General features: G+C 37.5%; 1 protein-coding gene across 1 annotated transcript; it reads right to left on the bottom strand.

Moving 5' to 3' along the window:
• Positions 1-339: 339 nt before the first annotated feature.
• On the bottom strand, positions 340-21,892 carry LOC109070332 (arf-GAP with Rho-GAP domain, ANK repeat and PH domain-containing protein 1-like). Its single transcript, XM_042711319.1, has 20 exons — positions 21,184-21,892; positions 20,963-21,076; positions 20,063-20,188; positions 18,899-18,959; positions 18,687-18,807; positions 17,496-17,653; positions 17,257-17,363; positions 15,687-15,972; positions 13,796-13,978; positions 13,540-13,714; positions 11,979-12,023; positions 11,780-11,897; positions 10,517-10,616; positions 10,254-10,443; positions 10,131-10,176; positions 3,700-3,851; positions 2,227-2,436; positions 1,875-1,980; positions 856-1,003; positions 340-781 (listed from the first exon to the last, which is right to left on the bottom strand). The coding sequence occupies exons 2-20, from the start codon at positions 21,058-21,060 to the stop codon at positions 740-742; spliced, it is 2,472 nt and encodes an 823-aa protein (XP_042567253.1). The 5' UTR covers positions 21,061-21,076; positions 21,184-21,892; the 3' UTR covers positions 340-739.
• Between the last annotated feature and the right edge of the window lie 900 nt (positions 21,893-22,792).

Below are 22,792 nucleotides of genomic sequence, written 5' to 3' on the forward strand. Positions count from 1 at the left end.
TTAATTAATCACTTGATTACATAATTGCAAAGTTTTAAAACTTACATGGTTTAAGTAAAGGCAATCTGTTTACTTAAACGGTTTGAGTTACTGTGACTTGTCAGGTTTTACAGTGTTGTATTATTTCTATGTTTTACTGTTAATCCCAAAATGCTTTTTTGTTTTGGCAGTGTGTTTCAGAATTAGACGCAGTTGTGACACCAGTGCTTCTAGAAACTAAATAATGATCCTTTATCCCAACTTCTAAGTGTTTGACAGATTTATTCCAAGCACTGATGAGGACAAAAGCTCCTTGGATATCTGAGGATTCTGCTTTTTGATCAAATGCACATAAGCAACTCCTGTTTCAACGCATTTATTCATAAATACAGTAAGTCTGAGTTATAATAAAGCATAATACACTCTCTGGAATGCAGTCTGTCATTCAGCTCTTCATTATATAATTACCACTGGACATTTTATTGCCAACATGATAAATATGATTAAATGGGAAAATAAAGTGGGAAACCAAACAGTTTCTGGTAGCCATTGACTTCCATAGTATTTTTATCAGCTGTTTGAAATCTCATTCTGACGGCACCCATTCACTTCAGCGGATCCATTGCTGAGCAAGTGATGCAATGCTACATTTCTCCAAATTTGATGAAGAAACATTTTTTATTTTGTATAAATTGTACTTTCTATAGTGTTATTACAGTCATTTATAATGCGTCAGTAAATGGAGACGCTGATGAGCTCTTCACAACACGGTGATGATTTCTCCATCTGTCTCCACGTGATTCTGCACACAATGTCAGATGACAAACTTATTTCTAATACGACACAGTGAGATTAATTCTAAGTGTGCAGGCTCACCATGAAGATCTCTGTGTGACGTGCGATCAGCTCTTTGGTTAACTGCAACATGGCTGCTTTCATGGCGAGCTCCTGGAACAGCGTGACCACAAATATCACGGCCAGATTATGAGCCGTCATGCGGTTCTCCTGACTGTGCATCTGAACACTGAGACAGCAGATAGACACATGATTTATAACATAACAAAAGGCTCTGAATACTTTCTGAATCCACTGTGTGTGCATGCATATATATATATATATATATATATATATATATATATATATATATATATATATATAATATGCATGCACACATATACACACGTATATATATACACGTATATATGTATATATATATATATATATATATATATATATATATATACATTTTTTTTTTTTCACATCAGTCTACACACAATTTAGTGGTCAGAAATCTAAAATAATTAAGGTTTGTTACATGTTTTTTAAAGAAGTCTCTTCTGCTTACCATGCTGCATTTATTTGATTAAAAACACAGTAAAAACAGTAATAATGTGAAATATTTTTACAATTTAATTTTGAATCTCTATTAAACTGTAATTTATTTCTGTGATGCGCAGCTGTATTTTCAGCATCATTACTCCAGTCTTCAGTGTCACATGATCTTCAGAAATCAATATACTGATTTGCTGCGTAATTATTATTGATAATCCATTGTTAATAATAACTGTTTTTTTTCTGCTCAATGTTTTTGTGGAAACTGATCTTTTATTTTTTGAGGAATAGAACCTTCAAAATAACAAATGCAATTAAAATAAATGCAGCCTTGATTAGCAAAAGATTATTTTAAAAACGTTTGACTGGGGGTGTATACAAAAAGCCTGCCTATTGTTTTAATAATAAAAAAGTATGTACTCTAGTATGTAAGACTCGACTACATGCATAGAAAGTCTCTTAATATGTAAGATTTTTTATAGTAAGACTTTCATTCATTTACTGAGATTTCTAAATGTTCACAACTGAATACTGAGTGTTAATAAGTCAGTATTATGTCATACGTGTGCAGGTGTCCACACAGAGCATCCAGTGTAGCGCGGTTGTCTGGAGGAAGCTGTTTAAGCAGTTTGCGGTACATCTGCAGTCTCTGTTCTTCACCTGACACAGCTGTGGAGACAACTATACATCAATACACAACAGTCTTTATATATAACGTCATTTATGCATGCGTGATGATTCTTTATTCCCATGTGGAGCATTCAAGAAAAAGCTTGAGCAAATACAAGTGTCAAGATTCACATAATGGCCATGACCAATGAACATTTTAGAAAACTCCAGCACATGAGCACAAATAGCTAGAACCAGTGACAAGATCTTGATTTTTAATAGAGTAATGATGGAGAACAGACTTGCCTGCAGCTTTCAGCCAGTGTGGTCTGTGTGCGTTCGGTATGATCTCAAAGCTCTGCCGCAGGATCTGTTTCAGAGCTCCTGAAATGTCCAGGATGGAGAGCTCGTCTGTTTCCAGAACAGTTCCTCTCGGAGAAACGCTCAGAGCATCGACCAGCTTACTGATCTGAGAAGCGACTCCACAGCGCCGGTACAAACCCTCCACCTTCAGCCCTGGAACAAACACAGCAGTCCTCTTTATAAGATACTTAGTTCTGGTGTTTTTCTAAAAACGAGACATATATTTCAAGCTTTAATATGTGGTCCTGGATGCTGATTGGTCAAAAACACACACTACAGTACCAGCTATGATGTGAAACTTATAACTTCTATCTAAAGGAGAGACTGGATTTCATGAATTTACTTCATAGAATAGTGTTTTATTTAAAGTTTGACCTCAATATATATTTTTTTTTTGTAACGTAGTCCCTAATGAAAAAGAAGTATACTTTAGCATACTTTAATAAAGAGTGCTTGTTATAGTAATAATATAATTTAAAAGAATATACTTATATACGTAGGTATTTAACCGCATGTTATTTAAAATTAAATGAATATGTACTATAGATTTATATTAAATGCAGTTAGTTGAACTTAAGAGTGCTTTTTGATCCACGTCAGTACGTCTTTTCATGTAGTTTCATAGTTAATGTCTATTGTCTTTGTAATATGGTAAAAGTGTTACTGCTGAATTTACTGACAAGCATTTATGATAAACTAAAAGATACTTAAATGTCATTTATATTGAAACTTGTATGTTGTATATGTAAGTTTATTATAATTACACATTAATAATGAAGTTACAGTTTAGTACATTCAAAATATATTATTAACTATCAAAAATAAGAACTTTAAAGCACAACAAAAGATTATTAATTTAAAACAATGATTTAAAAGGTACTTTAAAACTTTACAAACAGCAATTTTTGAAAGGGTAAATTAGTTTGCTTTGTTTAATTACACTTAAGTGGCCTTTCATATTAAATTATCTGCAAGTACAGTTTTTGCTCACTGTTAAGTTTGGGGAGCAATTCTTGATATTAAACTACTATTAACTACAACTTTTTCCTCAATAAACTCCTGATTTGGTGCTTATTTATTGTTAGTAAGGTAGTTGTTAAGTTTAGGAATGGGGTTTAAAGATTAAGGATCATGCAGAATAAGACATTAATATGTGCTTTATAAACAGCCAGTATTTTAGTAATATTCATGCTTATAAGCAACTAGTTAATAGTGAGAATTGGTCCACAAACCAATTTTTAAATATACTTTAAAGATTTGAAGTACGCTAAAAGTACATTTGCATTACAATTAAGCACATTTCTTAACCTGTAGTTAAGCACCTTTTTATTTAAACAATAAGGCAAAGAGGTTTAACTGTATTGAAACGATCCGAACAGAAGTTGCATGTATTCAGTGGTGCAGCTCGTGACTCACCGTACTGTGTGATGTGAGAGATACACCTGTCTATGGAGCAGGGCACGGATCCTGAGTGCTGCTGTCCATCTGTGTTTGAGCACACGGTCTTCTGCACGAGCTCATGCCACCGCAGACAGCTGTGCTCCAGCTCAAACTGCATGTGTAACGTCCTGCAGCAAACACACACGTTCAGCGATGCTTTCAGATCCGCTTTAAACACTGCTGCTGCTCACAGGCTCAGAGATCTACCTTTAATTCACCAAACACTAAAAACTGATCACTTACAGATGCATTTCGATTTCTAATACCTGAAAGGGTGAGGTGTTTACTTTGTAATTACCCAAGATTATTTTATTAAAGGGGTCATATGATGCAATTTCAAGTTTTCCTTTCTCTTTGGAGTGTTACAAGCTCTTGGTGAATAAAGAAGATCTGTAAAGTTGCAAAGACTAAAGTCTCAAATCCAAAGAGATATTCTTTATAAAAGTTAACACTCGTCCACGCCCCCCTGAAACGACTCGTTCTAACACGCCCCACATCTCTACGTCAGTATGTGGGAAGAATTCCATAACGCCGCCCAGATGTTCATGCAAAGAAAGAAGGCCTACCTTTTATTCTCGTTGTAGTATTGTTGTTGCCGCGGCCATGTCGTATAGACGCTGTGTGTTTCACTGTGAAAGCGAAACTACTCTGTTTGGTCTTCCAAAAAAGGATGATATCCGCTTTGTCATGCCTGGAGCTGATCCGTGCTGGTCACTGAGGAAATACATCAACTTTGCACTGTGGATCGCAGAATCGGCTTTCACCGTGGACGAAGCAGAGTCCAGCCCGGGGTCGTCACATGTGGTTGCTGCAAGACCAAGTTACACTCCTTCATAGAATCCGCCTCAAGTCACCCGCCTCTGCTTCCCTCAAGCCGGCCGCGGCTCATTCTAGGCCTCCAGCCTTTGCTCACTCAAGCCCGCGGTGTGTGATGCTGTTTCGTTGAGAAAGCGAAACTACTTTGTTTGCACTTCTAAAAGAAAACACGACTAGAAATCATGTTTATATCATGTTTATAATGGGTTTTATGTTTATGTCTCGTCGCTCCGGCCGGACAGGGCATCACAATATATTAAGAGGCGTAACATTTCCGTCAAACGCTTGAGCCATTCGGCCAATCACAACGCGCTGGATAGCTGGCCAATCACAGCACACCTCGCTTTTCAGAGAGATGAGCCTTGTGAAAATCGACGCGTTTCAGAAGGCGGGGGAAAGAGGAGAAACAATAATGTACAGTATGTGGAAAATAATGTGGCTTTTTTTAACCTTAAACCGCACAAACACATTTCATTACACCAAATACACAAAATAATGTTCTTTTTAGCAGCATCATATGACCCCTTTAACTATACTTAAGTAAGTTTGCTTTCTGTAGTAAGCAGAGCTGGGTACTGATTACAGATTACATGATGAAAACTGTAGTTAATAATGCAATCTAGATCTAGGTGATGCATTCTGGATACTTTTTAGATTACTACTTATCTAACTTTACTAGAGAAGGTCACTGTTAGACGTTGAATATATACAGAATATTATCACTGATGCACATGCTTGTTATGACCAAATATTTGCAAGTGCTTACAATGCTGTCTATAGCAAGGGTGTAGCTTTGATTTTGACATTGGTGGGGACATGTAAGCCCCCCGACATAATCATAATTTATATATATATATATATATATATATATATATATATATATATATATATATATATATATATATATATATATATATATATATATATATATATATATTAGTATCTTCAATAATTACACAATTGTGATTATATGAACCAACAACATTACAGCAGCATCAGAGTGATGGGTGACTGAATCATAATACAGAAAACGCTTGATGTGGCTTAATGGACAAAGACAGTGATATAAAAAGACAACATTTAGTATACAGTTTATTAAAAATATGTTCAGGAAAGCAGATGAAGCCAGAATATGAACACAGCTTGCTAAACTGAACATTAAAGCGTTTTCTTTCTAACAGGACTATATAGGAGGAAAATGCTATATAGTCTGGCCACTTCTTTTGTCTGTACATAGTACTATTTATTAAGAAACTGTATACCTAATTTGTTTTTTTTTAATGCATTACAACATTTACTATGGGAGGAAAATGCTTAATGTGAAACTTAAGTTTGTTTGTACATAGTACGCTCGAATAGTAAGGAGTTTGGTCCCCCAGTATCATGGTCTTCAACATTAGCCATGTTAAGCATTATAATATGTCCCAACTTTCATGCGCATCAGATTTACAAACCACACTGTCTTATTTTAACCGCCCCGGGCACCCTAGCAACCACCCTGGGCACCCTATCAACCACATAGCAAGACCTTAGCAACCACCCAGAATGCCCTAGCAACCACATAGCAACACCCTAGCAACTGACCTGGGTACCTTAGCAACCCTATCTATCTAGTCAAGTTAAGTCAAGTCAAGTCTGCTTTATTGTCAATTCTTCCACATGTACAGTACATACATAAAGAAAATTGAAATTGCGTTACTCTCAGACCCTTGGTGCATACAGATAACACTAAAAGTAGAACTGTTCTGAGGTGGCTGAGGTTCAGAGTTCAGTCAGTGGTGCCTGGGGAAAAAGGGGGGGGGGGGCAAGCAGATGGCAGGAGACTGAAGAAGCTGTGTGACGGGTGTGTGGGATCACCTGCGATGCAGAGGGCTTTACGGGTGTGACGGGTTCCATAAATGTGGAACCCGTCAGGAGACACCAGCGATCTTCTCAGCTGCTCTCACTATGCATTGAAGTGACTTGCAGCAGGACGTGTTGCAGGCGCCATACCACACAGTGATGCAGCTCATCAGCTCGTGTCTGTGTAGAAGGTGCACATGATGGGGGCCAGGGCTCTGGCTCTTCTCAGTTTGCGGAGGAAGTAGAGACACTGCTGTGATTTCTTGGCTAGTGCTGCGGTGTTCTCGGTCCAGGAGAGGTACTCTGAGATGTGCACACCCAGGAACTTGGTGCTGTTCACTCTTTCCACAGTCGCACCATTGATGTTCAGAGGAGCATGCTGAGTGTGAGCTCTCCTGAAGTCAACAACAATCTCCTTCGTCTTCTCCACGCACATACACACACTACCATAACTGCACCACCCGGCCAGGCGGCTCACCTCGCTCCTGTAGTTTGTCTCATCTCTGTTGCTAATGAGACCCACCACAGTCGTGTCATCCACAAAACTTAATGAAGAGGTTGGAGTTGTGTAAAGGTGTGCAGTTATGGGTCAGCAGAGTGAAGAGGAGGGGGCTCAGCACACATCCTTGGGGGGCCCCAGTGTTCAGTGTGATGGTGCTGGATGTGTTGCTGCCGACCCGTACTGCCTGAGGTCTTCCAATCAGAAAGTCTAACAGCCAGTTGCACAGCGAAGTGTTGAGTCCCAGCTGGACCAATTTGTTAATGAGCTGTTGAGGTATGATTGTGTTGAATGCTCAACTGAAGTCTATGAACAGCATTCTGATGTATGAGTCTCTTTTCTCTAGATGTGTGAGTGCTGAGTGGAGGGCAGTGGCGATGGCATCATCGGTCGAGCGGTTGGACCGATATGCAAACTGGAAGGGGTCCGGGGGGGGGGGGGCAGACTTGATGTGGTGCATGACTAGCCATTCAAAGCACTTCATGAGAATAGGGGTAAGTGCAACTGGACGGTAGTCATTGAAGCAGGATGGAGACGATTTCTACGGGACTGGAATGATGGTGGTAGCTTTGAAGCATGTGGGGACAACAGCCTGACTTAGTGAGATGTTGAAAATGTCAGTCTCTCAGTACACGCCCAGGAATGTTGTTGGGACCCGGAGCTTTGCGTGCATTGATCCTGCTGTAGGATCTCCTCACGCTGTCTGGGTTCAGCGTCATCGCCTGGTCGCCAGGAGGAGGTGGAGTCTTCTGTGCAGTGGTGCTGTTTTGTTTCTCAAAGTGAGCGAAGAAGGCATTCAGCTCGTTCAACAGGTAGATGTTACTGTCACAGGTCTGTGGTGGGGGCTTGTAGTCTGTAATGGTCTGTATCCCCTGCCACAGGCTCCAAATGTCTCTGCTGTCGCTGAAACGATGGGCTATCCTCCTATCCACGGCTTCTGGTTGGCCCGGACAGTGTTGGTCGTTGTGACTGTTACATCATCAATACACTTGTTGATGTAGGCAGTGACCGTCTCTGAGTACTCTTGGAGGTCTGTGGTGTTGTTGTATGTGGCAGCCTGCTTAAACATATTCCAGTCAGTGGTGTCAAAACAGTCTTGAAGAGCCTCTGATGTCCCTTCAGGCCACACTTGTATCTGTTTGTGAACTGGTTTGGCGACTTCAACGAGTGGTCTCTATGCAGGGATTAGCATGACAGTGATGTGGTCTGAGGCACCAAGGTGGGTGAGGGGGAGGGCTTTGTCAGCTCCTCTCTGTGTGGTGTAAACAAAATCCAAAATGTTTTTACCTCTTGTTGGAAAGTTAATGTGTTGGTGTATTTTTGGGAACACACTCTTTAAGTCTCGCTGGCTGAAATCCCCAGCTATGATGAGAAAAGCATCAGAGTGGGTTGTCTGCTGCTCACTGATGTGCTGGTACAATTCATTTTGTGCCTCACTCCTGTTGTTGCTGTTGTTGGAGTTCGGAGGAATGTATACAGCAATGAGCAGTATGGCTGGATATTCCCTCAGTAGATAGAACAGCCGGCACTTAATAATCATAAACTCCACCAGGGGTGAGCTGTGTTTGCAGACCACAACAGCATCGCGGCACCATGCGTCATTGATGTAAATACAAAGCCCGCCGCCGCGTGATTTACCCTCCCGCGATGAGGACTCTGTCCACTCGATAGCATGTCAGCATGTCGAGCTGGATGGCGCAGTCTGGAACACTGTTGCTGAGCCATGTTTCCGTGAACACAAACACACAACAGTCTCTTACAGTCCTCCAAGTTGAGCGTAGTAATCGGATGTAGTCTAGTTTATTGTCCAAAGAGCGTATGTTAGCCAGTATGATGGTGGGGATAGCTGGCTTGTGTGGGTTAGCCGCTAGCCTAGCCTGGATACCTCTCACGCCACTTGTTGTGCCTCCGCTGTGGGCGAGACGCCGAAGTGGGGGTCAGTGATGGTGAAGGCCTCCGGAGCAGACCGAGATCACGCAGCTCTTCCGCGTGTGCAGAGTTTAACTCTTAAAAAGTGGTTCTGCCGACATCGAGCATAAACTCACGACTGTATGCGCGCTTAAAGACAGGTAGACGCGATGAAGACGTACAAAAACACTGCGACTCACAAGACAAAAAACATGAAAACACCGTTCTGAGGGGAGCGAGAGAAGCTGCTGTGTGTGGACGCGCTGCCATCTTGTGGATCTATCTATCTATCTATCTTGCTAATAATGCTAACATCATGCTAATCATGCTAGAAACGTGCAAGCAACATGCTAGTAACATGCTAATTAGCAACCCTATCTTTCTACAGTATCTATCTGCTAGCAACTTGCTAATCATGCTAACGTCATGCTAATCATGCTAGAAATGTGCAAGCAATATGCTAGTAACATTTTATTTATGCAAGCAACATGCTAGTAACATGTTAATCATGCTACAAATGTGCTAGCAACAACAATCCAATAAACTTCCAAACACTGTAACAAAATACCAAAAAAATGCTAATCATACTAGAAACATGTTAACAACATGCTAGTAACTTGCTAATCATGCTAACAACATGTTAGTTACATGCTAATTATGCTAACAACATGCTAGTAACATGCTGATCATGGTAGAAACGTGTTAACAACATGCTAGTAACTTGCTTATCATGTTAACAAAACACCGCTTATTATGTTAACAACATATTAGTAACATGCTAATCATGCTAACAACATTCTAGTAACATGCCTATCATGCTAGAAACATGCTAGAAACATGCTAGAAACTTGTTCATCATGCTAATAACATGCTAGTCAATTGCTAATCATGCTAGAAACATGCTACCAAAATGCTAGCTACATCAAACTTTAAACTTTTATAAATTTTCAAACGTTTTTAAACTTTCTGGTCAAACTTTTTTTTAATCTAGTTTCAGTGTTTATTTTGTGGATATTTCAGCTAACATTCAGTTTAACTATATTAAGTTGAAGTAAAAGAGGGTAACTTCATCTTTCAACTGAACTGTGCACGTATGTTTTAAACACTTCGGCTATCTTGTGTTCATATTCCTCCCAAAAATGTGCATCCCTTACTTTAACTTCTCAGGTGATATCAGTGGCATGACCTATTCCAAATGCTGCCGAAATTAATACAACATTTGTCGGGCTATACATATATTTAATAGATTGATCAGAATTATTGCTAGGGACAATTTAGTAGTCACTGGACATGTCACAGCGTCCGTATGTAATTCTATGCCCTTGATCTTCAGGACACTGACCTTTCAGGAAACTCCAGCAGGATGCAGTTCTCTGAGTGCTGCAGATCTATAGAGAAGACATTATCTGTTTAATTGACATTCTATGACAGTGTTTGATGATCTGATGTGGGCTTTGATACTGACGGCAGCGTGTCTGACTGTCCAGAGTCACCGTGTCTGTGGATCCGTGCTTTGTGTGAATGCTCATCTCTCCGTCCTGAAGGGTGCACCACACTTCTGCACACTGCAGCACTGCACCCTCTCGTATGGACGCTCTGGACACGGCACAGACCCCCAGCAGATCCTCCTCCACCACGGCACCCGCCAGCACAATCTACACACAGCAGCTTCTCGTCAGTCACCGTTGCAGCTTACCTGTCTCCACTGGGACAGAGATGTTGCTTTACCTTCATGATATGCAGCATGTGACTGAGGAGAGCGTCTCGTTCGTCTGCCCTGCAGATCAGTCTGTCTGTCAGCGATAACACCTCAAACTCATGGGTTTGCCTGTGAACGACATGGTAAGCATTATTACACTTCCAGAATAAAATGCATGTTCTGCACAGCAAAATATTAATAAGAGAACCTCGAAAGAATGGTTTCTGTATTCTCTTCTGTGCACTGAACTGTATTGAATGTGCACTTGTAGTGTACTTCAAATCTTAAAGTAGCCTATACTTTAAAAAACATACTTCCAGATGATATAAAATACCACTTAAGTGTACTTAAAGAGAGACACTTTCAGGACTGTTTCATGATCCTATCTTAAAAAGTGTGCTTTGTAATAATGCAGAATTAAACTTTTTTTTTACTTTAAATATATTTTAAATCATGTTTTAATGATCTTTTCCCATGCTGCACTTATTTTGATGTGTTGACTAACATCCTAAAGCACATGTAAAGTACTTGATTATCATTTTGAATTGTAGTGGATTATATAGTATTTCAAGTTAATATATTTTAAATGTGCTAAATTGCAACTTCATCATTATGAAAGTGTAATTACATATATAAGTATATTTCAGACCATAAATGCTTGTCAGTACATTCACAGTACACTTTAATCATATTTCAAAGACAATGGAACTAATTATGAAATTACATAAATATATATGTTAGTGTCAAAAAACACTCTATTGCATTTAATATAAATGTAAAATAAAATAAAATACACTTAATTTAATCGTAAACAGCATGTAATTAAATGCACAAAACAATACATTCAGTCCAAACTCAAGTATATTATTTTAAACATTATTACCGCAATCTTTTTATAAGCATGCTTCAGTGTACTTCTTTTTCACAAGGGATTTTGGACCGATTTCATAAAAATATCAGTATTTTCAAAAAGCTCCCAAATGCACATTATCATTAAAAGCAGACATTATAAAAATTTGCTTTAGGGGACAATTTCTCATAACATACGCCAGTGCTGAGCTACAGTCCATAGCAATTTATTTTGTCAGTCAGACTAAAGCCTTTCACACTGCATTATTTTTATAACGAACTAATCAAACACATTGAATTCATAGCCCTTAAATACACAATGTGTGCAAACACAGGTTTGTCCATATGATGATATCTGTAATGCACGGCTGCATTAATGCTATCCTAACTTTGAGATAGTAAAGAAAGTCATGTCTTTAGTGGATATGGTGTCACGCTGTTACCCCACAGAGCAGTCGAACACTGAGATGACTTCTGTCAAATCCAGCACATCACAGGCCGCAGACTCGTTCTCCTGCGAGAACAAGAAACGCTCCTCATCCAGCTTTCCATGGAGCTCTTCTACACATGTGGAAAAAGACCCAGCGTTGTCATTTGAATCAAAGTAGCCTGATAAACTTACAGGACATAAGTGCATCTTACCTATCTGCTCCTCTGAATGTCTTGTTTGCTCGAAGTCAGGTGCCTCTTTAAAACAGAGAAGAATTAAAATGAATAGAAATCGATTAAAAACTATTACACTTATATTAGATAGTGAACAAAATAATCAACTGCACTAAAACATGCACAGGTCACCTAAAAAAATAAGTAGACTTTAGCATACTCTTAAAAAGAGTACTTATGAAAATATACTTTCAAATAATATATTTATGTTCCATCTGAATGCAATGTTTCCACACACTTAATTGCATGTTATATATAATTTTTTGACTCACTTAAGTAGGACTTGAGTACTATATGTATTAGATATGTAATTTCAGAAGTGCATCTATTGTCTATTAATGTAGACTAAAATATACTTTAATGTCATTTCTGTATGAAATTTGTATATTTAAATGTATTTTCTAATTACACGTTTGTAACGATTTAGTCCATTTAGAATGCATTTGCTTTAAATGTAATATTGAATAAATAAATAATAACTAAGTACTTAGCATGTGCTTTAGTATGTTAGTCAGTAAGTGCATTTCTTTAGAGCATGATAAAATATTATTAAAACATTATGATTTAAAATGCATTCTACAGCATTGATTAATCTTAGCTCATGTTAATTTCAACATTTACTAATAGAGCTACATTATTAAAATCAAAAGTTGTGCTTGTTAACATTAGTTAATGCACTGAGTGTGAATTAACATGAACTAACAGTGAACAACTGTATTTTCATGAACTAACATTAACAAAGATGAATAAATACTGTAATGAATGTATTGCTCATGTTAGTGAATACTTTAACATTAACTAGTGGAACCTTATTGTAAAGTGCTACCATTTTTTAAAATATACTTTTAAGATTTGAAGTATGCTACAAGTCAAGCTCACATTCAGTACAATTAACCACACTTCTTTTTCACAAGAGCACACTTCAAGATCAAGAAAAAACTAATATTTTGAATAAAGACAAAGACATTTATTCTAAAGACCATCAAGAAGTTTTGTACTGTGACAGTATTTTTACGAAACGCCACAATTATTAGCACCCTTAGAGATTCTTCCGAGTAACAATCTAGCTGAAGTATGTATATACTGTATACTGTATATATATATGTGACCCTGGACCACAAAAAAGTCTTAAGTGTAAATTTTTCAAAATTGAGATTTATCCATTATCTGAAAGCTGAATAAATAATCTTTCCATTGATGTATGGTTTGTTAGGAGGACAATATTTAGCCGAGATACAACTATTTGAAAATCTGGAAACTGACGGTGCAAAAAAATCTAAATATTGAGAAAATCATCTTTAAAGTTGTTCAAATGAAGTTCTTAGCAATGGATATTACTAATCAAAAATTAAGTTTTAATATATTTACGGTAGGAAATTTACAAAATATCTTCATGGAACATGAACTTTACTTAATATCCTAATAATATCCTAATAATGTCTGAATGCAAATGATCTGATGGCTTTAAAAACAGACATCAAAAGACCTGGACGTGTTCAAAGGGGGGTTCAAATGTGCCAAGAAAAAAGCCTCATCTTACCCATAAACTCATTATGTCGGAGTAGCTCGGTCTGCAGGGCTTGTTCAGCGCTCTCGGCCACACTGATGGCAGACTGAAGCTCAGGATTTGAGGCGCTGCAGGAAACTCTGGCTCCAGAGCACAGCAGAGACAGCGTCTCCTCCACATTAGGACCACAAACCACCTCCCGCAGCCTCTGAGGAGCACCAGAGAACACATCAGCATGGGATCGCTCTGAAACCAATCAGCCGGCAGGGTCCTTTGATCACAGGCTGACCTGGTCAAGCAGTTTCTGGCTTGTGGCGAGCGGGTGAGCTTTCCGGTACAGTCCTTTGTGGTATTTGGCGAGGATAAACTCCAGCCTCTGATCTGGAGAGACGTCGGGGCCGATCTGCTCCATCGGAGGGATGCTGTGACCCCAAACACTGTTGGCAGCTTTATTGCCATACAGCACAAACAACTGAAAACATGACACATGTGCACTGGTTATTTAGTCACATTTCGGTTTCAAAGCAGATTCAGGGTAAGAAAAATAAATACAATATTGGCTGTAAAGTGGCTCTATAGTGTCATTATTCTGCTCAATTTAGTTCAGTGCTGATTCAAATGACAGTGTGAATGTTGCAAAGTTGCAAATTCAGATCAACAAAGCAGAAGACAATAATGTCATTATTCAGCTCAAGCTCATTATTCAGTTCAATAACAGTGAAAAGTTCATCAAATTACATCAAATTATGAAACAAAAGTGTCACAATAGTGTAATTCAGCAAAAGGTGACAGTGGCAAGGTAGTAAAAAGACTATAGAACTGTTATGACACCCTAAAACACTTTTATTTATTTTTTTGATGATACTACACATTATTTTGAACCAGGGTTATTAAAGTTAACTAAAATTACAGCTAAAACTAGATATAAAAACTTGAAATCAAATAAATGTTAACTGAAATAAAATAGAATAATTATATTTCAGCTAGTTTTCAAGTACTGTTTAGTTTGACTTCATGTACTAACTTGACTAAAGCTAAAAATCAAATAAGAATTAACATAAATATATAGATTTAAAAGCAACAAAAACTAATAAAAATTACAAAAACACAAGAAAAGTACTTTAAAAATCAACATTAAAGGGATACTCCAACCCAAACTGAACATTGTCAGTAATCACTTACCCTCATGTCGTTCCAAACCCGTAAAATCTCCGTTTGTCCTCGGAACACAATTTAAGATATTTTGGATGAAAACCGGGAGGCCTGTGACTGTCCCATAGACTGCCAAATAAATAACAATCATCCACGCCACAAGGATGCGCTGTTTCTACTTGTATTTAGCTTTGATTTGAAAGAAAACAGTGCATCCTTGTGGCGCGGATGACACAGAAGAGCATACGCAGCATACGGTGATAATGAGAGACAAGGAGGAGACCGTTGACAAAGGAATTGTTGAATAAAGTTGTTATTTTTGTTTTCTTCGCTTACAAAAAGTGTTCCTGTCGCTTCATATAACCCAGATTGCACGTCTGATGGCAGATGGACTATTCTCATGACAACTTTCATACCTTTTATGGACCTTGACACTGTTATTTATTTGGCAGTCTATGGGACAGTCACAAGGCGGTAAGTGATTAATGACAAAATTTTAATTTTGGGGTGGAGTATCCCTTTAAATCAGAAAATATAAAAGTAAAATCTAATTCAAAATATTTACAAAAACTAAAATAGTAACTCAAAGATACTTAACAACATTAGATGTTTTTTTATTTATTTATTTTTGTGTCATTTTGTTTTTCTGAGAGAATACACCCCACTGAAGTCTTTTCTTTTATTTTCTTATTTTCTTTTCTTTTCTTTTAAATTCATGGACATTATTGTACATATACAAGTCACTTTCTTATCAAAAAACATTAAAATTAGTATGAATTAGAATGTCATTAAAGGAAAAGACCACACCTCATATAAACCTCAAAAATCCATAATACTAAAATTAAAAGAGCTGCCAAAGCTGCTGAGAAAAAGCTGCTGAGGCTTATGAATTTTATGTTGAGACTTAAGAAAGAAATTCATTTCCCAGCTATTTAAATATATTCATATTTGAAACACAATTTTTCAGACCAATGTAAAATCATTAGAAAATAAAACTGGTCATATAATAGCATAAAGAGAGAACTCACCTGAATTAAAGGCTCTGTCCAAACCTTATTATCTAGTTTGAGACTTCGCACTTTGGACCTGTTTTTGCTCATGGATCGATGTGCGTCTGCGCAGGCCTCACAGATGACCACCAGCAGGTTCACTGATGCCCACTCCGGGTTGGCAGTGCCACAGTCGGCGCACACTTTATTAAAGGGACTCGTCCAGAGTCGATGAGCCACCTCGCTGTAGGACAGAGCGCTGCGGATCACTTCATTCAGACACTCCAGCCACACGGCCGTCTCCTTAGCAGAGTCTGCAGAGAAACTGAACAAACCATCGGGTTACTTCACCACTGACAGAAAACAAAGCATGCAGAGCACAGAAATCTGGTAAGGAGAGATGAAACGCTGTGAAAATGTACATTGTAGTGACCAAAATGATCATGGTTATCAATATTATCCCGGTGTTGTGGGAAATGTTAAAAACACCGGAAATAATTTCATCAAGTTTTATGTTGAAAACCAACAATTATAATAAGCAGCACTTTGCACTTTCTGTTCGCATTAACATTAAAAAATTAGGTAACACTTTATTCACCAATATACCAATTCTCACTATTAAATAGTTGCTTATTAGCATGCATATTACTAGCATAGTGGCTGTTTATTAGTACCTATAAAGCACATCTTAATGGCTTATTCTGTATGACCGTATTTTAGATCCCTTAATCCACCCAATACCCACACTAACAACTAACATACTGTACTATCTATTAATAAGCAGCAAATTAGGAGTTTGTTCAGGGAAAACTCTTAGTTAATAGTGAACATGTGTTCCCTATTCTAAAATGTTACCCATATACTACATGTTCAAGCAAAGTTTTGACTAAAAAAGTTTTATAAAACGATAAATCTTGCATTTCAGTCTTTTATTATTTTTAAGAAAAGGATAAATTAAAATGAAAAAATTATAAGCATTTTATCTGTTCCATGAACAATTCTACATAGGCTACCTTATTATCTGAAGTGTTTTTTTGAATGCACATTAGCTAACTTTCCATACACCGATTTACAACAAAAATTTAGTCCAGTTTTCACATTGGTCTGAACACAAACGCCAGACAGGCTGAATGAAAATGTAAGTCCACTGTCTGATTGTCTCCGTCTCCATCACTGTTTGTTTCTCCGCTGTAAACACTGCTTTATTAGGCATTACATAAAAAGGAAGATGAAAGAAAATGCCATTGAAACTTTTCTGAAGACAGTCGGTTCTCCTTTATGCATTCATAGATTTCATTCATTCATTCTATCTTTCATTTAATTTCTCTCAGCACTCTGCCTTATATCATGTTTGTACATACACCTGCATATTTATTTCTGACAAGCCTCAAATCCATTTTAGAAGCTTTTATAAACACCAGTGTTGTTTTTCTTTCTTTTTCTTGAGCAGGATTTACTGCAGGTGTTTTAAATCGCAATAATCTAATACGGTTTTAATGATAATCGAAATAAGCGGAAATACTAAACGTCAGGACTTTTTATCATCAAGCCAGTAACCATTTCACCCCTAGTGGTAAGATAAGATGTGAAATGAAATGAAGACACTCACTTGAAGGTCCTGTATGGAGTAATGAGACTGAAGCTGTGACGCCCCGTCGCCTTCACAGATGCTATGTTCATAAACACACACATCATGCCAAGACCCACACTGAAGTCCTGTGAATTCAAACAAGTTCAATTTGCAAACGTTCCTTGTCGTAAAACCACCTGTGTTCCTAACAACTCTGCTTATCTCTGATCTCTTGAATTCTTCTTGAATGGTTGACGTTAGTAAGCAGTTTTCCACACCTCTTTGCTGCTGTAAATCCAAAGGGAGTATCCACGGATAGCAGTGTACACCTTTTTCCGTGGGTCTTTCATGATCAGCGGTCCGTGTTGTTTGGGTGCAGTGATCGGTTCCCTTCCACGAGTGGCGTAGAGAGACACCAACCAGCGCTGCCGCACAGCTACGACACAACATTCACAGCACAGAGCTCAAAGTGATGAACCAAAAACGAACTCTCAGCTTTAAAGGTGCTGCATGTAATTTTTTGACTGTAATAAAGCATAAAAATACCATAATACATTTGCATATATTTAGGAAACATGTGCGTTCCGTGTCGGAATGTCTGTTTTTGTTTTGGTCTGTTTGAATCCGCCCACTGCCAGTTTACCCAATAGGATTTCGACAGCCCGGGATGCCAGGTGGTAGAAAACACACCGATTGCAGGCATTGACGCAAGCAAACAAACTGAGTCAGATATTACAGATTCAACTCAACCTTAAAAGCCTCGGCATCCATCTATAAAGCTCTTCGAGAAAAGGCATATTAAAACGCAGATAAACCTTACAGTGTAAGGCTAAAATTGTCAGTTGCGCTCATTCCTTTTTGCATCTGGCAACCCACATGAGTATCAAATCTGTGGAAAATATCAATAAACAGCAAAATCTCAAATATTAACAACATTAACCACATCAACCACTAACCAACAACAATACATCAAAACTACATACTGCACCTTTAAAGGGACAGTCCACCAAGAAAATAAAAATTTGCTTTGTTTTACACAGTTTTTGTACTGTCTTTTATTTTTTGTCAAAGATATTTTGAGCATCCCTGGCTGTCCTGCGTTTGGATTCTGTCTCCATAACCCGACAGAGGCTCTGGATCACAGGTATTAATGTTGTAAATCATGTTCAGTTTCTTGCACAGACTGATCGTTTCGCTTCGTAAGACCTCAATACGTCATCAGGAGCCATGGGGATTAATTTTGTACTGCCTGACTTGCTTTTTTTGACTCTTATGTTCTGGTAGCCATTGACTTGCATTTAATGAATCACCAAGGACCATAGTTTCATCTCAAAATCTTCTTTACTGTTCTGATAAAGAAAAAATGTCACCTACATCTTAGGTGGCCTAAGGGGGAGTACATTAACAGCAAATTTTCATTTTTGGATGAACAATTCCTTCAGGAAATGACAGAGTTTCCAGTTTCCTACCCTCACTGTGAGCCATAAATTCAAAGTGCTTCTTCTGTAAATGGATGGAGAAGTGTCCTTGGTCCAGCTTACGTATGTTGGTGATGCTTGTTACGTGAAAAACATATTCTGTGAATTTGTCCTGGAGCACATTGAAAATGTGGTTATAAAATAAGTATTTGCAATATATACTTTATTTGTATTAAATGTCATGCCATTATGAGACAACTCACCGTGCGTTTTTTCCACAGTGACATGGCATGTCCATCTAGAGTGGCCCACAGAACATTGTGCCTACAAAACAAATACAAATTTAACACAAATATAAACCTTTTGTTTGCCCTTCTTACTGTTTGTTCCCTGCAATCTTATAATGGGTCTCATAAAGGCCCTTTCACACCAAAAGTGAATGTTAAACACAAAGATTTTAAATAAAATCAATAAATTCCTATAGAACTAGAAGCGACACATAACGCGAACACTGAAGTGAAGCTATTTTTCGCGACTGCGTTTTGTGTGCAAGCTTTGGATCATGTGTTTGACACTCACAAACTAAAAACAGCATTGAAGACTATTACTCCACACTTTAGCAAGGACTCAAAATGACTCTAATTAAAAAAGAAACTATTTGGTCCATAGGCCTAACCATGATTAGCATAAATATTCCTAAAGCACTGACATTTCTGCCTTGTGTAAGATATATGATTTATCCCCATTGGGGTTTCTGAACCTATTCTGTACATTTTTACACTTACCTGAAACAATCATTCTTTCAAGACAGTTTTACACTTACTGTACATATTCTTTGCATTATATCCCTCGTGAAAAAGGCGTACACTTGCACAAATAATATACTTTTTAAAAAATACTTCAGTGCAGGGTTTTCCTTCGCTTAATTTCATGTTATTTGCAATTAAATGAATGGTTCATATTATCATATACATTTATATTAAATGTAATTAATTTAACTTATTAGTGATCATTGACTTTTTTTTTTACCCACTTAATTGGGACTTAAATGCATCTTTATATGTAATTTCAATATTACTTCTACATATATGTGCAAACTGGATGTAAAGTTTCCGAACACTTAACTGCATGTTATTAAACAAAAATGTATTACAAATTTGTTTAATTTAAGAGTACTTAATTAGGACTTAAATACATCTTTACATGTAATTTCATAACTGCTTCTATTCTCCATGAAATATGGTTAAAGTGTACTGCCGAGTGTATTGCATTTGTGGTAAACAAAAAAAATACTTTATTTAAATGTAATAATACACTACGGTTAACCTATAATCAAGTACTTTTTATGCTCTTTGTCAACACATCAAAATAAGCATATTTCTTTAAAAGCACGACAAATAAGTATTAAGTTAAAATAAGTATTTTACTTGCGTCCCTTCCATACGTCGAGCCAGCTGGATAGTGCCACCGCACACTCACTGTGAGACGCGTCGGCTCTCTGGCGCAGCCCTGGTAATGTCTGCTTCTTCCTGCTTACACGAATGGTTGCAGCCCTGCAGCCCAAGAATTCAAGATATTTTAAGACTTTTCCAGAGGCTATGCAATTTGTTACATGTCACCAGGCCATCCGAGTTTGTTTGTTCATCAGATTTGGAGAAATGTAGCATTGCATCAGTGTCTCAGCAATGGATGCTCTGCAGTGAATGGGTGCCGTCAGAATGAGAGTCCAAACAGCTGATAAAAACATCACAATAATCCACAAGTAACACACACCACTCCAGAATTTATTTGTTTGTAAGAAACTAATCCTCAAAATCTAACCCACATACTGGTTTAGAGCTGTTTTGGCTTATAAACGGTGCTTGATCTGTGCAGAGTTCTCTCCTGATTCAGACTCTTATTTCAGCCGGAAGCAACCGTTTGAAATTAAAAATATCTAAATGGATTTGTTTCTTACAAAAACACAGCTTTTGGCTAATCAAGTCATTAACTGATGGACTGGAGTGCTGTGGATAACTTGTGGATTATTGTGATGTTTTTATCAGCTGTTTGGACTCTCATTCTGACGGCACCCATTCACTGCAGAGCATCCATTGCTGAGACACTGATGCAGTGCTACATTTCTCCAAATCTGAAGATTCTCTTGCACGGCCTGAGTACAGTATGAGTACAAATCTTCAGCAAATTTTCATTTTCTGGGGGAACTATTCTTTTATTGTCACAATGCTAAAAATCTTAAAATTGTCTAGGGTTGAACTATGACCTCGGCACATGACGTTTTAATCATATGGGAAATGATCATTTTCTGAGATGTAATCATATTGTACCGTGGTTTATTGGGTCTGTCGGCATTGTTCTGAAGATCCTGTGATTTAGGAACTTCATGGATCTCTCCATTGGTGCAAATTTCTGCCTGAACATCCATCACCTGATCTGTGAAACTACAAGGAAGAATATAAACACAGTAGTAACCAAAGCCTAACAGGTTTTGTCAAGAAACATGCAGAATGAAATCACAGTTGAGAGGGAAACAGTACTGATGCATTACCTTGCTTTGTCTGAATCGTGCTGGTCATTACTGATCGAGTCTGGAGTCGCAGGGCAATCATCAGAAGACACTGCATCAGCAGCTCTTGCTGCATCCGGAGATGAACAGGTACTAATGAAGAGTGATTTTGGCTTTGGAAGCGTTTCCCTGCAGTGGGTTTCAACATCTTGTGGATCAGGGGGTGCAGAGATGGAGTGCAGCTGTCTAGATGAATCGTCCACACTAACTTCATGCTTGATATCAGTTTCTACTGAGAAAAACAGCAGTTCTTTAGTAAGGCTTGGTTGTGAGCAGATGCACCAGTTGTGCCCCCCAAGGACGGACCTGGTCAGCCTCTGGTCTGCCTGTGCATGGTCGTGTTTTGGAGGAGGCGTGGCTTTGGAGAGTCATTTGCAGGCAGGGTGGGATCTTTTGCTTTCAAAGCTAGCGTGCTATTGCTAGCCAATCAGAAACCGTCTACCCTATCTTTAATATAATAACGTGAATCATGCATTACATTTAACATCTTCTCAAGTTAATACAACACTTTTGTGTGATAAACAGTCACATCATATTCAATCGTGACATGTCGGGTTACAAGAACCAATGGCAAACTTGGCAAGATGCATCTGGAAGCACAATAATGACTTTAATTTCCTTCCACAAAGCTACTGAATGGGTTGAGAAGAGGAGTCATACTGACAACTTTTACACATTTCAATGGTGTTTTATATATTTGTTGTATACATAGCACCTGGTCAACTACACTGCATGCAAAAGTCTTAAACGTATATTTTTTATAGAAAAGTATTTTCAGATCATATAATATTAATGAATAACAGGCCACTTAGTTAAAGAGAGCACACTTCAGGACTGTTTCTTAATGCACTTTTAAAAATTGCACTTTGTAATAATGTCAAATTAAAAGTTTTAAAAAATTAAAATTTATTTTTTAATAATCTTTTGTCATGCTCTAAAGAAGTACACTTATTTTTATGCGTTGACTACAGCACCTGCAATGTACTTCATTATAATTTCAACTGTAGTGTGTTATTCGATATTACACTTAGTAAATTTTTTGAATGTACTAAATTACAACTTCATTACAAGTGTGTAAATATAAATATTTAAATGCATGCCTTACAGGTTTCTATAAAAATTATATTGAAGTATACTTGGGTTTATCATGAATGCTTGTCAGTACATTCGACAGCACACTTTATCCATATTTCAAAAAGAACAGAAGTATACTTATATACTTAAGCACTCTTATTTTCAACTAAGTTATATACATATATATATAAATGTAAACTATACATTTTCATTTAATTGCAAATAACATGCAGTTTAGTGTCTGAAAACATTACATTCAGCACGTAAGTATATATTTTAAAGTATATTATTTCTGTAATAAGTACTATTTTAAAAAGTATACTAAATATGCATTTTCATTTGAGGCTGAATGCTTCGTGGTTTTACATAACATCAAATTATATATCGTATATATATGGTCACTATCTGAATATGAACTGAAATCTCTTCACTTTTTATTAATTTATAGTCTAAAATGAAAAGTCAAGTTTTTCTGACTTCATTTGTACACATAACACTCAATATGGAAGTAAAAGGG

The sequence above is a fragment of the Cyprinus carpio genome, chromosome A21, assembly GCF_018340385.1.
Source record: "Cyprinus carpio isolate SPL01 chromosome A21, ASM1834038v1, whole genome shotgun sequence".
NCBI lineage: Eukaryota > Metazoa > Chordata > Actinopteri > Cypriniformes > Cyprinidae > Cyprinus > Cyprinus carpio.

Excerpts from the sequence above, each read along its gene's own strand:
- LOC109070332 (XM_042711319.1), bottom strand. The coding sequence starts at position 21,060 with ATGGATGTTCAGGCAGAAATTTGCACCAATGGAGAGATCCATGAAGTT. Across the intron at positions 11,898-11,978 it reads ACATTCAGAGGAGCAGATAG|AAGAGCTCCATGGAAAGCTG; the intron begins GTAAGATGCACT and ends CCACATGTGTAG. Across the intron at positions 10,617-11,779 it reads GTGTTCGACTGCTCTGTGGG|GCAAACCCATGAGTTTGAGG; the intron begins GTAACAGCGTGA and ends TGTCGTTCACAG.